A 12925-nucleotide genomic window follows, 5' to 3' on the forward strand; every position below is an offset into this window, starting at 1 on the left:
ATCAGCAATAAGTTTCTGACGAGTACGAAATTTTGAGAGGTTCCATTGCACTTTTCCTTTTTTTCTTTTGTCTTTTGCATGCTAGTTTTATTTAACCGGTGTAGGTAACGCAACACATTGCAGTGACGAGATTCGTGCATTGTGCTGCCAGTGCACGCGGTGGTTTACATAAGCAAAATAATAACATTAGCGGAAGAAGAACCAAGAGCGTTTGGAGGCCAACTGACTTTACCAAGTGTGGTGAAAAGGAATAGGCTCAAAGGATATCGTTGTAGTTAACGTAAAAGTGAACATAAGCTTACGTGTATAGTTCAAAGCGCCACTTATCGTTGCGACATGCATCGCCAGCGCCGCCTTGTGCGTGGCCTTCTTTCAAATTCTTCTTCTCAAATGTTGGGATGCCGACCTTTTTTTGGAATGAGTGGAAGGGGCAGCGGTGGTGCCGGGGGTCGTGGGGATTCGGGAAAAGAAGGGGAAGTTGGAGGGAAAGGATGGTCAGGGCTGTTTAGCGGTGCAGGTGGATTGCCACCGGGATTTGACGAACAGAGGTTGAAGGCAGTTCAAGAAATATTTAATAAACAGTCCCCTGAGAAGCAAGCGGAGCTGATGAAAAAGGCACTCGAGTTCCAAAAGGTTTTTGGGAAGGTCCCGGGGATTGGTAAAATGGCGCAGAAAAATATTGAAATGTTGGAGAAGGTGGTGATTAACAACTCCAGCCAGCAGCAACAACAAACACCTCCAAAGGCGAATGGAATCCGCAGCATGTCTGGGGCTGCTGAAAGGGAAAATAAGGCAAAAATAAAGTCGTCTAATGAATCGACAGCAGCCGGCTCCGCGAGAATCTCGGGGGGTGCTGCCGGACCCACCATTGACGAACTGAAGAAAATTAACTTGGGACCCGAGATTGAGGAGCTTTTCGCCGAGCTCTCCTCGATAAGGGCAAAGAAAAATTCTTATCGTAGTAAATTCCTCGCTGCTGAAACAGATCTTGAGAAGTTGAGGAAAGAGGTTGAACAGTTGCGTGAGACAGACGCTAGTCTCCGGTCAAAGCTGCGTCGAGTGGAACAAGATGTTATGCTTCTCAATTCTGAAAACATGGAATTGAAAGAACATGAAAAAGAATGGAGACAGGTAAGGCACAAAAATGAGAAACTGACAGACGCAGTGCAGCGACTTCAACATGATAATGCGGCGCAAGACCGTCAGCTCAGCGAGGCCCTGCAAGTGCAGCTAAAGGAGAAGGATGATATGTTACGGTCGCTGCAACGAAAACTTGACAGACTCAGGAAGCGGGATCCACTTCTTCAATTTTCACTTCTCTGTAGTGACGTGGCACGGCTGTGTGATACTGAACAAAATGCCGCTAAGGATGCAGCTGAGGATGCCTTTAACATGCTGCAGGGAATTCACCAACAGAAGCAAGACGCTGCTTGGAAGTCAGCTATGTTACAGGATGGTGCAGCAGCGAAAGCATTCATGGCAGTGGTCCGCCGTTTTTACTTGAGTCGTGTTCCACATGCAAACTATGATGCGCTTGTTGCGGTGGATGATGCGGAAGCGCTCCGACCTCTTGTGAGTGAAATGGGTTTCACTTTAGAGCATGTGGCTGCCGGTCGTTATGTCATCGTCGCTCCCTCTGTTGAGGTGCCCAAAACTTTTATTGGTCCGTACGGGCTGTGTGCTGCTTTATATCTTGCAGGGAAATCTGTAGAAGGAGAGAAAATGTTTTCCTTTAAACTTACTGTTGTGTATCCACACGTAAGCTCAACTCTGTTTGGAAACACGTGCAGGACGGGGGTGCAGTATGACACGGCGAGGTCTAGCGGACCTGGTGGACAGGCCGTTAACGTTTCGGAGACCCAAATTATCGCAAAGTTGTCTATTGATGGCGATGCGGCTTATACCGCAGAGGCACAAGATTCTCGCAGTGCACTCAACAATCGGGAGGCTGCCACCGAGAAGTTGGCTAAAACAAGGCGTCAGCATTACAACGAACAACTCGCGAAGCAGCACAAGCCGGAAGGGTTAGAACGCGAATTAGTTGCTGTCGTACAGTCCACTCTTAATGGAAACGGTAGTAGTGGAAGTGATGGGATGGTGGGCCCCGTCCCCAAAGAGATTGTTGAGTTGGTAAATGACACTGTTGCCAAGAAATTGCTGCCTGGCGCAGAACTGGGGTTGCTGTACGGTATGTTGTATTTGTTTCGTGAGGCGGCGGCCGCTGCCTCCTCATAGATGGTATCGAATTACTAATATACATTGCGGTGCACACCTGGTCTACGAGGCTTTATTTCAGTTAGCTAACTTTGCAGAGACAGTGATACACTTGTGTGCATGTGCAGAGCTAGTATGAAGTCCTGATGGTCAGTCGAAATGAGATCTGCGCGGGCATATGTGCTCATGCACCGAGCAGATGAGGGAATGGTGCAAGGGGGAAATGCGTTCTGCAACCCAATGTGTATCTGTTTGCATGCGCTTACGGGTCAGTGTTGGCACCGTTAGTACTGGGTGTTGTAACAACTGTTATCATCCTTCAACCGCCTGGTGTTATGTACATCCCTCTCTTTTTCGTTTCGCTTCAGTCGTTGTTTTGCGCCGCGCTTCAAAATTATGCCTGTACCCACCCTCATCCCCTCTGCCGTTACGGAGGAGTGAGGAGCAGGAGGGGATCCTGTTGCTGTTCTATTCGTTTGTTCCACCATTCCCTAATTAATTTTTTTTATTTTTACCTTTTCTTTCTTTCCTTCCGTGTATTTACTCTCTGTCTTTTTTTCTTTTTTTTTGCATGACAAGAAAAATTTAGAGCCCTAACTAATGTATTTTTGCCACGGCTGCCAAAACTTCCACACTGGTATTGGAGCTTCCGAGCAACTGACTCAGTGCCAAGCGTGTCAGTCCCCTTTAATTGAGAGAGTATACAGCCATGGACAAATGAATGAACTCTGTGCTTTATACGGACTGAGACACATAACGATTCATGAGGACAGTGAAGTGGATGAAATTTTGCATCTCCTTCAGTTTTTGCAGTCAGCTGAAGAAAGGGCCGCACGTCACTCGAGTGCCACAAATAACGCCATTGTTGAAGAGCTCATGCGCACATTTGTTAGTGCTGCCGAGGAATCGCGATCCGAACCACCAGAAGCAATGGGCCCTTTTTCATGCCGCATTTGCCTCGATTCGGACGATTTGGATGATATTCAAGTGGCACAACTGCCGTGTCAGCACCGTTATCACGCAAACTGCATTCGGTCATGGCTGCAGAAAAGTTTAGTTTGTCCCTTATGTCGTGCCTCAGTCCTCCCTGCATCCACAGCAGACACGAACACCACAGCATAGCAGAAGAAACAAACAGATATTACAAGCATTCAGTGCGTGCGTATATGCATATACATATATTTACTTGATATTTACTTATTCATATCAATGCTGGTATGTGTTTATATATATATATATATATATGTGTGTGTGTGTGTGTGCATTACTGTCTTTTTGTTTTTGTCTTTCCACAGTCCGCATCTAGAATTACAGACATGCCTGTGCCCACAAGTGCTATTATTTGCGTCCGCGAAACAAAGGGGAGGGGAACTCTTTTTTTTTTTTTTCCCGCCGTTCGGTGACGTTTTCAATGGTAAATTTTCGTGGGAACATATATTTGCGTATTGATGCACGTGTTTGTTTGTGCAAACAAAATATATTTATTTTTACATATTTCTATTCGTATGTCTGTTTGAGTGAAGGGGTTCTTGGCTACATTAATTTAACCTTCTGCTATTTATTATTAATTTTATTATTGTAATTTCAATGTTGAACCTGAAACGATAATAAATTAATATGCAGGGGTGGAAGACAAAGTAATGGTAAGGAAAAAAAAAAACAAAAACGGAGGAAAGACATGAAAGAAGGAAACTCCCGGGAACGGTTATATTAGGGTTTTTTTTTCCAACACAGTGGAGTGACTCCCTCTTCCTGAATATGTTGCGACTGTTGTAAATAATTTTTTTCTTTCTTTTTTTGTTGTTTTTTCTACTGTTTTGTTACGTGTTTTACCACTTCGACTTGTTTTGTGTCTGTTTGTCCACGTTATGTTGAGGTTTTTCCATGCCTCGTCTCCCACATGTTTTGTGCTCTACATCAATCTTAAAAAAAAAAAAAAGAAAGTTTATTTATCTTTGTTCACTACTATTTGAGGGTTGTTGCTTTCTTTCTTTTCTTTTTTTTCTCCCCCTTTCGCGCGCCCTTTTTTCCCCTCGTGAGCACATCTTTTGACTCTCTTGCGGGCACACTTGAAGGAATAACTGCATGAAAACGCTGACATTAATGTTAAAATAATTTCAATATTAATGTTGATCACAATGCTAACATTGTGGTGTTATTGTCAAGGGTATTTTTGTATCAAATTTCCCATTAGTTTATTGACAATGTCCAGAAATTTCTTTTATTTGTCATTTTCCCGCTTTCCTTCCTTCTTTCTTTTCTTTTTTTTTTTACACCCCCTCCCCCTGATGTTTGCTTGTGAGGTTTATCCGTTAGCTGTGCTATAAACGATCGGAAGAGGTGGAGGTTACGATTATTGTTATTGCTACTATTATTATTATTATTTCCGTTATTATTATTATTTCCATCATTATTATTATTATTGTTATTGTCACTGCTGATGTTACTGTTATTGTTTTTTTTTCTTTTTTGGTTCTTGATACAACCGCGGACACTCCTCTGCAGTTGTTTGCCAAAAAAAAAAAAAACAACAACAACGAAGAAAAGCATTCTGAAATCCAACTCAATCTTGCTTACACCGTGTTTCCTCTTCCTTTCTTAAAAAATATTTTGAGGTGTTTCGGTGTTTGTGCATCGTATCATTAAAAGGAAAACAACCATATTTCTAAGATAAGGAGAAAAACATTAATTTAGTGTATTTAGTTTACTTTCCCATTATCTTTATTACATTTTGCTTTTAGGCGGGGGTGGGAAAAGAAATTGTGCAGTCCATTTCTTTCTTTTTCTGTTTACCGTTCAGTTTATTATATATATATATATATATATATTTTTTTTCCCCTCCCCTCCCCCATCATGCAGGGAGGAACAAAAATATATGGCGGGGTCGTGGTCCGACTGACGGATCGGTTACTGCTCTGTAAAGCTCCGGGTTTTACCACCAGCGACTTTTCCATTCCGGAACTCATGTGGGCGGAACTTGTCAGTAAATGTGCCGCACCTAATATGCGTACTAGTTCTACTATGATGGCTAATAATGCCACTTCTAGTGGTTCTGCAGCTCCACAACTTTCTTACCATATTTGTACTGATAATGAACTTGCCTTCGCTATTTTATCAGATATGGGGCTTACACGCCATAAGGCGCATGCCACATTGGATGAGGCATCCAAAACATTTCGGAAGATGTTCGTTGAGAGCGTGGCGTCGTTTACTCCCAAAGCAGTGGAGGTGTTTGTAAAACCCTACCGTGATTTATTGCTCCGCTCCAGTGATGGGGGTTCATCAGATGATAAGGTAAATAAAGTTAAAAAAGCTGTGGATGAGGTTAAGGAAATTGCTCTCGATAATGTAGAACGTGTCATGCAACGTGGACAACGGATTGATGATATTGTTCGCTCTACAGAGGATTTGCAGCTTCAGGCGCAAGGTTTCCAGCGAAGTAGTCGTGATCTCCGCCAACAAATGTGGTGGAGTTCAGTCAAGGGGAAGTTATTGATTGCAGGTGTGGCTCTTTTTTTTATTTTAATTGTGGTATTCGTTTTTGTAGGTGGTAAAAAAGAGGAAAAGAAGTAATTTTCTTTTTGTTTACCCCTCCTCTTTTTTTTTTATTTTTAAACCTTCATTCCTACAAGTACCAACATACACCCCAACGGGAATGTGCGCTTCATACAAACATGAAAAAAAAAAAGGAGAACAAACAAACAAACAAAAGAGATATTTTCTCTACTGAAAAGCAAAAAAAAAAAAGAAATAAGAAATAAGAAGTGATGATAGCGGCTGTGGAAGGTTGGTAAAAATGAACTGCAGGTGGTTTGGCCTTTTTTTTTTTCTCCTCCTTTTGGTGTTGTTTTTCTTTCTTTGATTATTTGCTTGAAATAATATTGTGAATATGTGCCTACGAAGCACTGAGGGTGGGGAGCAAAAAAAAAAAAGAGAGAGAGAGAGAGGGAGAGAGAAAGGCGGGAAGAGAAGAAAGTGACAGTAAAGGATGAGGAAACAAAAAAAAATGAGGTTAAAAAGAAAAATAAAAAATAAAATAGAATAATAACATGGTGGATGGGTTTTATAACCAATTGGAAAGGGTCTCATACAAAAATGAAAAAAAAAGGAGGTAGAAGAAGAAAGAAGAAGAAAGAGGAGGAGGAGGAGGGAAAAACAAAACAAAGAAAAAGTGTTGAAGTAGTGGTATATAAACTGCTGTGGAATTATACCCGTATGTGACAAAAACTGTTCATGCTTTCCCTTCATTTTCCCTCAGTTTCCGTTTGTTTGTTTTTGTTTGTTTGTTTTTGTTATTCACTGCGGCCGTTTAGTTATGTCTGGGAGTTTCCATGCTTAGGTTTGCATCAACGTATGACTAAAAGAAAGAAAAAAAAAGAAAATGAGTTGCAGAGGGAGAGAGAAAGAGAAGAGTGTGTGTGTGTGAGAGAGAAAGAGAAAAAAAAAAAGAAGGACTTCACGTGCACACACACACAAAAAAAAAAGAATTGAAAAATTATTCACCGAGGCACTTTATTTATTATCTCAGATCTCGACTGTCGTTCGGTCGTTGGACATTTCCTTTTCCCTCTCAATTTTTATTACGTTACTAAATTAATTTTTTTTTTCCCCCATCCCCTCCCCTCTTTTTCGTTGAACGATGTTGTTAGTGCTCTTTTGTCGTCGTTGTTGCTAATCTTCCTTCCGCAACCCGAATACCTCCCGTGTGCCTCAGGCATTTGCTTTTGTCTGCCACATATCTATTTTCCCATAGGGAGGAAGAGGGGGAAAAAAAAAAGAAAAAAAAAAGATGGGCTGCTTCTGAACCTGCGTGAAATGTTCTGATTGTCTCCACCTAAGTGATCGCTGCGAGTCTTTCTTTATTTATGGTCTTCCTCACTCTCCCGCGCTTGTTTAGGTATCTGCTTGACCTATTGCTGTCTTGACTCTCACCTCATCCTCTCCTTCTTTACTTATATATTTTTTTTGTTTCGTTTTGCTCCGTTAACATTTACTGTTATTATTATTATTACTATTGTCATCTTCATCATCATCAATCTTGTTTTATCTTTTACACCATTAGAAGGAAACCGTGTACCCTCCGTGCAACCCCCCGTTGCAACCGCCAGTATTTAATGCATCCGGAAATTGAAGCACTCAAGCGACGTAATCGCGCCGCGGGAAAACGGCTGGTGCCTATTGAACCTGATCATACCAACAGGCAATCGCGTTCCACTTCCTGCAGTGTGAGGCGTAATGGTTCCATTTCTTCACTTACCGCTCGAACCCCTCAAAGTCTCGAACAATCTGCTGAGCGAGTTCATGAGGAACGCAGACAAGTTAGCAGTTTAACATCGCGGTTTACAGCAACAGCACCCATTTCCGTCAACAAATCGTATAACAATAGGAATGATGGAATGTACACGGTGGCTAATGGCCGTATGGGGCAGAAACCTCAGTTATCCATTCCAAGAGTACCAGCAAGGCCACCTGTGGGTGTTCGTGGTAAAACTCGCAATAATTTAGGAAGTTTTGTTAGAACCCCGACCAATGGAGAAGATCCCGTTGCGTGTGTGAGTGGCCCCGCTGTGGCAAATGTGTCGAAGGTTGGAAATAAAATATCTCCGGAAATGTGTCACATGCCATCTAGTGGGGGCCTCTCCAGTACTTCTGTGCACCCAGCGGAAAAAGACGTAATTGAAGAAGAGTACCGACAACACGTGGAAGAAAGCTTAAATGACGGAGATGAGGTATCTTCTCTTGGGGGCCATCTCGCCAAGCATGAGTTTAAGTCTGTACCAGATCATATTCGTAGGATGCTGGAAGGAGATAGAATAGAAGAACCGTATACAACAAAGCTTTGGGAACAGATAAATACGGACGAGGGGCGACGAACTAATGGCTATTACGAATGCATCCGCTGCGGTATGCCTTTGGTGTCACCTAAGCACCAAATACGTTTTTTCACGCGCGGTATTGCAGCGTTTTCGCTTATGCATTGGGACGGCGTGGAGGTGCGTGTTGGAGGCGTTGCTTCTTCAAACAACAAATCGAAGAGTCGCGGCACCTCAGAGGCACTTCAGTTGCAGGTGCGTTGTAAATGTTGCTCAGGTTTTGTTGGCATTCTTGTGCCCGATCCAGAAGGGGAACCCCGCAATATATTTGTTGTGAACAGTTGCTGTTTGAGTTACGTGAAGGATAAAACAACACGGTGTAAACTCAGTAAACCGTGTGGTGCTCACGGAGATGACGGTGATGGAAGCGGAATGAAGCGATTAAATAGCCGAAACAGCAGGGCCTCTGAAGGTGACGTAGAGATAGATTTCAATGACCCAGATATATTCGAGATTGATTAATTGTGAAAGAATGAAGGCGCGAGCGTCCAACTGTTTGATGCGCGTGTTCACTATGGTAGCGAACGGTACAGATTAAAAATGAGCAGGAAAGAGGAGGGAGGGGAGGAAAAAAAAACAAAAAGGGAACGTGAGGAACCGGGGGGGGGCAGAAGGCGAAGGTTGTGGCACTTCACTCCCGTTCCACTTCCTTCTCTACGGGCGCGTTATTTTAAATGTCTCTTCCCATCGCTTCTTTTCCCTTCCTTCATTTTTCCTTTTAAGGATTTCTCTCAGCTATGACCTTCATTGGACAGAGGAGGGAAAGAAAATAAAGAAAATGGAGTGGCAAGTATTATGCTGCGCTTTCTCTCACTATTATCACTGCCCTTTTATTTATATATTTTATTTATATAAATACTTTTACGAGTTTTTACTTCATAGATGAAAATGCACTTCACCCGTTAACACGTAAAAACCAAGTATTGGAGGAATAGAAGGAAGAAATGAAGTTACTTCCGTATGGGTTTGTTAGGTTTTCTCTGTTACTTGTCCTCCTCTTGTTTTTCTCCCCTATCTTTTGCATTTGCAGGAGAGAGAAAGAGAAATAAAAGGCAGGAAACCAATGAAGGAGAAAAACAAGGGCATGCATACCTCGGTTGTTGTTGTTGTTGTTGTTGTTGTTGTTGTGTGTGTGTGTGTGTCTGTGATTTTAAATCGTGACTTAATGAATTTTTGTTTAGGGTATATAAATAAAATAAATAAATATATATATATATATGTCTGTGTGTGTCTTCCGTATTTTCATTATTATTGCTTCATGCCTTTTCTTTTTTTGTTTGCTTTTTCCCCTACCGGAAAAACGCGGATACGATGACGTTGCGAAATGATCGCCGAGAGGGAGTAAATGGAAGGGAACGTAATGAGGAGAATGAGGGCCCGAAGAGAAAAAATGAAAGAAAAAGAAAAAAAAACGTGAGGTTAAGCCCTCAGTGAGGTGATTTGTTTAAGGAGAGGAAAGGTCTGTCATGCTGTTTTTCTCTCTTTTTTTTTTTTTTCTCCTGCCTCCTTTCAGTTTTTTGCTTTCTTTTTTTCTTTTTCATTGTCCGTGTACGGTAAGCGGCAGGGAACACAACTCATCTGCGTTTGCTCGTTTCGTTGCGAGGCATGCGGTCACTCACTCCTCTTTTCTTTCGTTATGTGTATCTCTCCTCTCTCGGGGTGGGTGCGCACCCTCTCACTTTGTCTTCTCTTTTACTGCAGAAATTACACCCTTCCGTCATTCAGTTATTTTATCTGATATGTTCTTTCATATTACAGTGCAATTGAGTTTTATAAGTTTACCTCAGGGGGGATCGTTGGAAGGACCTCCCCCTTGTTTTTTTTTATTCTTTTTGCCTGTCTTAACTCTCCTGTCGAAAATACTTTATATACTTCTGTCTGCACCAGTTGTGTCAGTGTTCTGTTCTTTAGTCTGAAGGTCATGAATGGGGGCGGAAAAAAAAATAAATCGTCCCACCAACTCTGGTGAGGTTGCAGAGAATGTTGGCGCATTTACAGAGGTGATGGTACCGGTATGGAGTCGACTTTGTGACAAAGTTATCGCAGCCTACAAGGCAGGTGAAGATATTGTAGTATTACAGCATTTTGAGGAACTGCGGGCAACACCCGAGCTTGATGTTATTGCGCATGATTCGCTCATATCTGCTGCTCCCGACCTCACAGTTGGGGCGGTTGAGAAGAAAGAAGATGATAGAGCTGCTAAGAAAGAAAGGTTGGAATATTGTTGGGGGCGCGCACTTCTCTCTGCTAGGCACTTGGCAGGAGACGATGATGAACACATTAACAGCATCGTGGAAAGTTTTGAGCAACAGTTTGGATGCGTCTCCGGGTACCTTCGCGCTCTAGCTATAAACGCTGAGAGCGCACTGGAGGTGCTTCAGTTATACCAAATGATGGAGGGTCCGGTAACCACGAGGGTTGCCACTGCTGCTCTGCACCGGTTTTTAACAAATGACGCCAGTGAAGTTTCTGGACTGTTGCAGTTCCTGAAGTTGAATAATGTTCCACTGACACGTGAGTTTCATGATCAACTGGAAAAAAATTTTGTCATGCGTATGAAAACGGAGGATGCTGAGGAAGTCTTTAAGGACATGCGTAACGCTGGCGTGGAGCCAGTTAGTACACATCCGTATAACTTTATTTTCATGAAAACACCCCCGTTTAAGTACATGGATCTTCTTGATTACTACGAGGACATGCTGGATCGCGGTATCGTGCCTATGAACTCCACCTTCCGCATTCTCAGCAGACAGACACAAAACGGGGGTTTGGTGAACCAACATTTTAGTGCTCTTGCGAGGGGGACGACTACGGGATCCGATCGTCGGCATGAAACTGAAGGGCACGGCGGGACGCAGGCTTTTTTTGCCACACGCCTTGAGGAACTCGCTCGTTTGAAATCCAGTACAACTTTAGATGATGCTCTGCGCGTGCTCCGGCGTATGGACGTTGAGGGTACGCCATTAATTAGTGGCTCCGTTGTACTCAACGTCTTATTGTCCGTATTCTGCCGTGCAGGGCACATCGAAGACACGGAGCGTGTGCTTCAATTAGCAAAGGAGCGCGGATGTACTCCCAATGGTGCAACGTTGTCTAGGGTTTTAAAGAAGAGTAATGCAGACCGCTTTCTTCAAGCTGAGCTTATCCTACCAGACGCACTAGAAGCAGGTGACGTACGGTTAAGCGACATCACTGATGTTATGTGTCACTTCTTCAATAATGGCATGCGTAGTCAAGTAGTGCGTATACTCCGTGCATATGTTGTCCGTTGTTATCGCAACCCCACCGAGTCGATTCCCCACACCGTTGCCTTATGGGCGTTGCGACTGGGTCCGTTTGATTGGGCACTGGGTTTTTTAGCAATATTGCTTGCATCCAATGATGAGCCACTTAGCGATCGAATTCAACGGCGCATGCACGAAGTTGTGAAGGAGAATCGAAGTCGTGAGATTCTTAAGGTTCTGGAGGGACACAAATGGGACCGCCGCAGTATTTTGCTCGCACCGCAGCTTCAAGAGCCAACAAACAGCAGCGATGGCGCTGGTGAAGTTAATGGGCGCAGCAGTGAAGGAGGTAACAGCGGGGGTGGACATCATCGTCGCGACATGGGCCCGTCATGGATGAGTGCCATGCATTTGGTACTAAAGGAAATGGGTGTGGAGAAGGAAGTACTGATGGGATATAAGGCGAAACTTTCGGCTCTCATTAATGATGCGAAAAAGAAGCGTGATAATTAAACTGTGTAAAAATGTCCCCAGAGGGAATAAAGTGAAGGTGGAAGTGTGAAGGGAAAGGAAGGGAATGGGGCCGTGGACATAGGAAAAGTATAAACAAATTGGAGAAGGAAAGAGAAAGAGAGAGAGAGAGAGAAGGCACCAGAACAACGAAGTTGTTATGTCGGAGGCGAAATTGACGGCAGAATTGCTCGAGTTTTTTTTTTGTATGGATTGAGCAAAGAAAAGGGGGACCATGAGGGAAAGGGTGTGTGTGGGGCAAGGGTTCCTGTATTTGCGTATGTGCGACTGAACTGCGAGCCGAGACACCCGGTAGTGAATTACATTTGGTATTTTTTACATTATTATTATTATTATTGTTTTTTTTTAATAGTCTCGTTTCCTTTTCCCCGTGCCTCCCCACCCTCTCCTTTGATCTCTATGTTGTAGTGTCTTTCATGCACTTTAACTTCACTTCTCCAGGACTTTATTAACGTCACTTAATGTGTGCAGTGAGAAATATTGAAAGAGAAAGAGAGAGAGAGAAGGATACCCACGTGTATGTGATATCCACATTTATTTCCCATCAGCAGAGAGAGAGATGTGCTTGAAGACCCGTACTTAGATGTAGAACGCAAAAACCTCTGCGCCGAATAATTGTTTCTAAAAGAAAGAAGGAAAAACAGAGCAAATTGTGGACGGTACCGGTGTGGTTTTAATATCGTGCCAAACCGTCACCTCCGCAAGCCGTTGTGTTGTACGGAATCATCATTTGTAAAGCCGTTGGATGGGTGAGCCAAAAAAAAAGGAAAATGATAACAGAAGTAAAGGGGACGGAAACTGGGAGGGTGAAGCGAGAAAAGAGAAGACAGTTTTGAAGGAATTGGAATGATTTTCGAAGGAAAAAGACGAGGGGGTGCGTGAGTAAACGCTTTTTTTTTTGTTTCCACCACTTGACACTTTTGTTTCGCCCCGCCTTGTTTCGTTGTCCCCCTCTCAAGTTTTTTCATTGTTATTATCATCATCATCATCACTATAATTACTCTCCTTTTAAAAAGAAATGGATTGTCACTTTGTTCGTCCTTTTTTACCTATTCCTAAATTCCCCATCATCCATTTTCCTCG

At 43.0% G+C, this 12925-nt stretch overlaps 5 protein-coding genes across 5 annotated transcripts, besides 17 other annotated features; all 5 read left to right on the top strand.

Moving 5' to 3' along the window:
- Positions 1-336: 336 nt before the first annotated feature.
- Positions 337-2235, top strand: Tb10.70.7440 (hypothetical protein, conserved; the record flags this gene model as incomplete). The annotated part of the gene is made up of 1 exon (XM_817242.1): positions 337-2235. One exon carries the CDS (start codon positions 337-339, stop codon positions 2233-2235), a length of 1899 nt encoding a protein of 632 aa, XP_822335.1.
- A 478-nt stretch (positions 2236-2713) lies between these two features.
- Positions 2714-2783: a sequence feature (T-rich).
- A 31-nt stretch (positions 2784-2814) lies between these two features.
- On the top strand, positions 2815-3336 carry Tb10.70.7420 (hypothetical protein, conserved; the record flags this gene model as incomplete). Its single annotated transcript, XM_817243.1, has 1 exon — positions 2815-3336. One exon carries the CDS (start codon positions 2815-2817, stop codon positions 3334-3336), a length of 522 nt encoding a protein of 173 aa, XP_822336.1.
- A 102-nt stretch (positions 3337-3438) lies between these two features.
- Positions 3439-3459: a microsatellite.
- A 310-nt stretch (positions 3460-3769) lies between these two features.
- Positions 3770-3792: a sequence feature (AT_rich).
- A 637-nt stretch (positions 3793-4429) lies between these two features.
- Positions 4430-4485: a sequence feature (CT-rich).
- An 81-nt stretch (positions 4486-4566) lies between these two features.
- Positions 4567-4644: a microsatellite.
- Positions 4645-5019: 375 nt separating this feature from the next.
- Positions 5020-5042: a microsatellite.
- A 25-nt stretch (positions 5043-5067) lies between these two features.
- Positions 5068-5787, top strand: Tb10.70.7410 (vesicle-associated membrane protein, putative; the record flags this gene model as incomplete). Its single annotated transcript, XM_817244.1, has 1 exon — positions 5068-5787. One exon carries the CDS (start codon positions 5068-5070, stop codon positions 5785-5787), a length of 720 nt encoding a protein of 239 aa, XP_822337.1.
- A 358-nt stretch (positions 5788-6145) lies between these two features.
- Positions 6146-6173: a microsatellite.
- Positions 6174-6186: 13 nt separating this feature from the next.
- Positions 6187-6259: a sequence feature (A-rich).
- A 46-nt stretch (positions 6260-6305) lies between these two features.
- Positions 6306-6386: a sequence feature (GA-rich).
- Positions 6387-6574: 188 nt separating this feature from the next.
- Positions 6575-6668: a sequence feature (GA-rich).
- A 536-nt stretch (positions 6669-7204) lies between these two features.
- Positions 7205-7261: a microsatellite.
- A 67-nt stretch (positions 7262-7328) lies between these two features.
- On the top strand, positions 7329-8549 carry Tb10.70.7380 (hypothetical protein, conserved; the record flags this gene model as incomplete). The annotated part of the gene is made up of 1 exon (XM_817245.1): positions 7329-8549. The coding sequence occupies one exon, from the start codon at positions 7329-7331 to the stop codon at positions 8547-8549; it is 1221 nt and encodes a 406-aa protein (XP_822338.1).
- Positions 8550-8915: 366 nt separating this feature from the next.
- Positions 8916-8945: a sequence feature (AT_rich).
- A 238-nt stretch (positions 8946-9183) lies between these two features.
- Positions 9184-9215: a microsatellite.
- A 55-nt stretch (positions 9216-9270) lies between these two features.
- Positions 9271-9306: a sequence feature (AT_rich).
- Positions 9307-9547: 241 nt separating this feature from the next.
- Positions 9548-9625: a sequence feature (CT-rich).
- A 387-nt stretch (positions 9626-10012) lies between these two features.
- On the top strand, positions 10013-11824 carry Tb10.70.7360 (hypothetical protein, conserved; the record flags this gene model as incomplete). Its single annotated transcript, XM_817246.1, has 1 exon — positions 10013-11824. The coding sequence occupies one exon, from the start codon at positions 10013-10015 to the stop codon at positions 11822-11824; it is 1812 nt and encodes a 603-aa protein (XP_822339.1).
- A 101-nt stretch (positions 11825-11925) lies between these two features.
- Positions 11926-11957: a microsatellite.
- A 194-nt stretch (positions 11958-12151) lies between these two features.
- Positions 12152-12193: a sequence feature (AT_rich).
- The last annotated feature ends 732 nt before the right edge of the window (positions 12194-12925 follow it).

The sequence above is a fragment of the Trypanosoma brucei genome, chromosome 10 (assembly GCF_000002445.2).
Source record: "Trypanosoma brucei brucei TREU927 chromosome 10, whole genome shotgun sequence".
Lineage (NCBI taxonomy): Eukaryota > Euglenozoa > Kinetoplastea > Trypanosomatida > Trypanosomatidae > Trypanosoma > Trypanosoma brucei.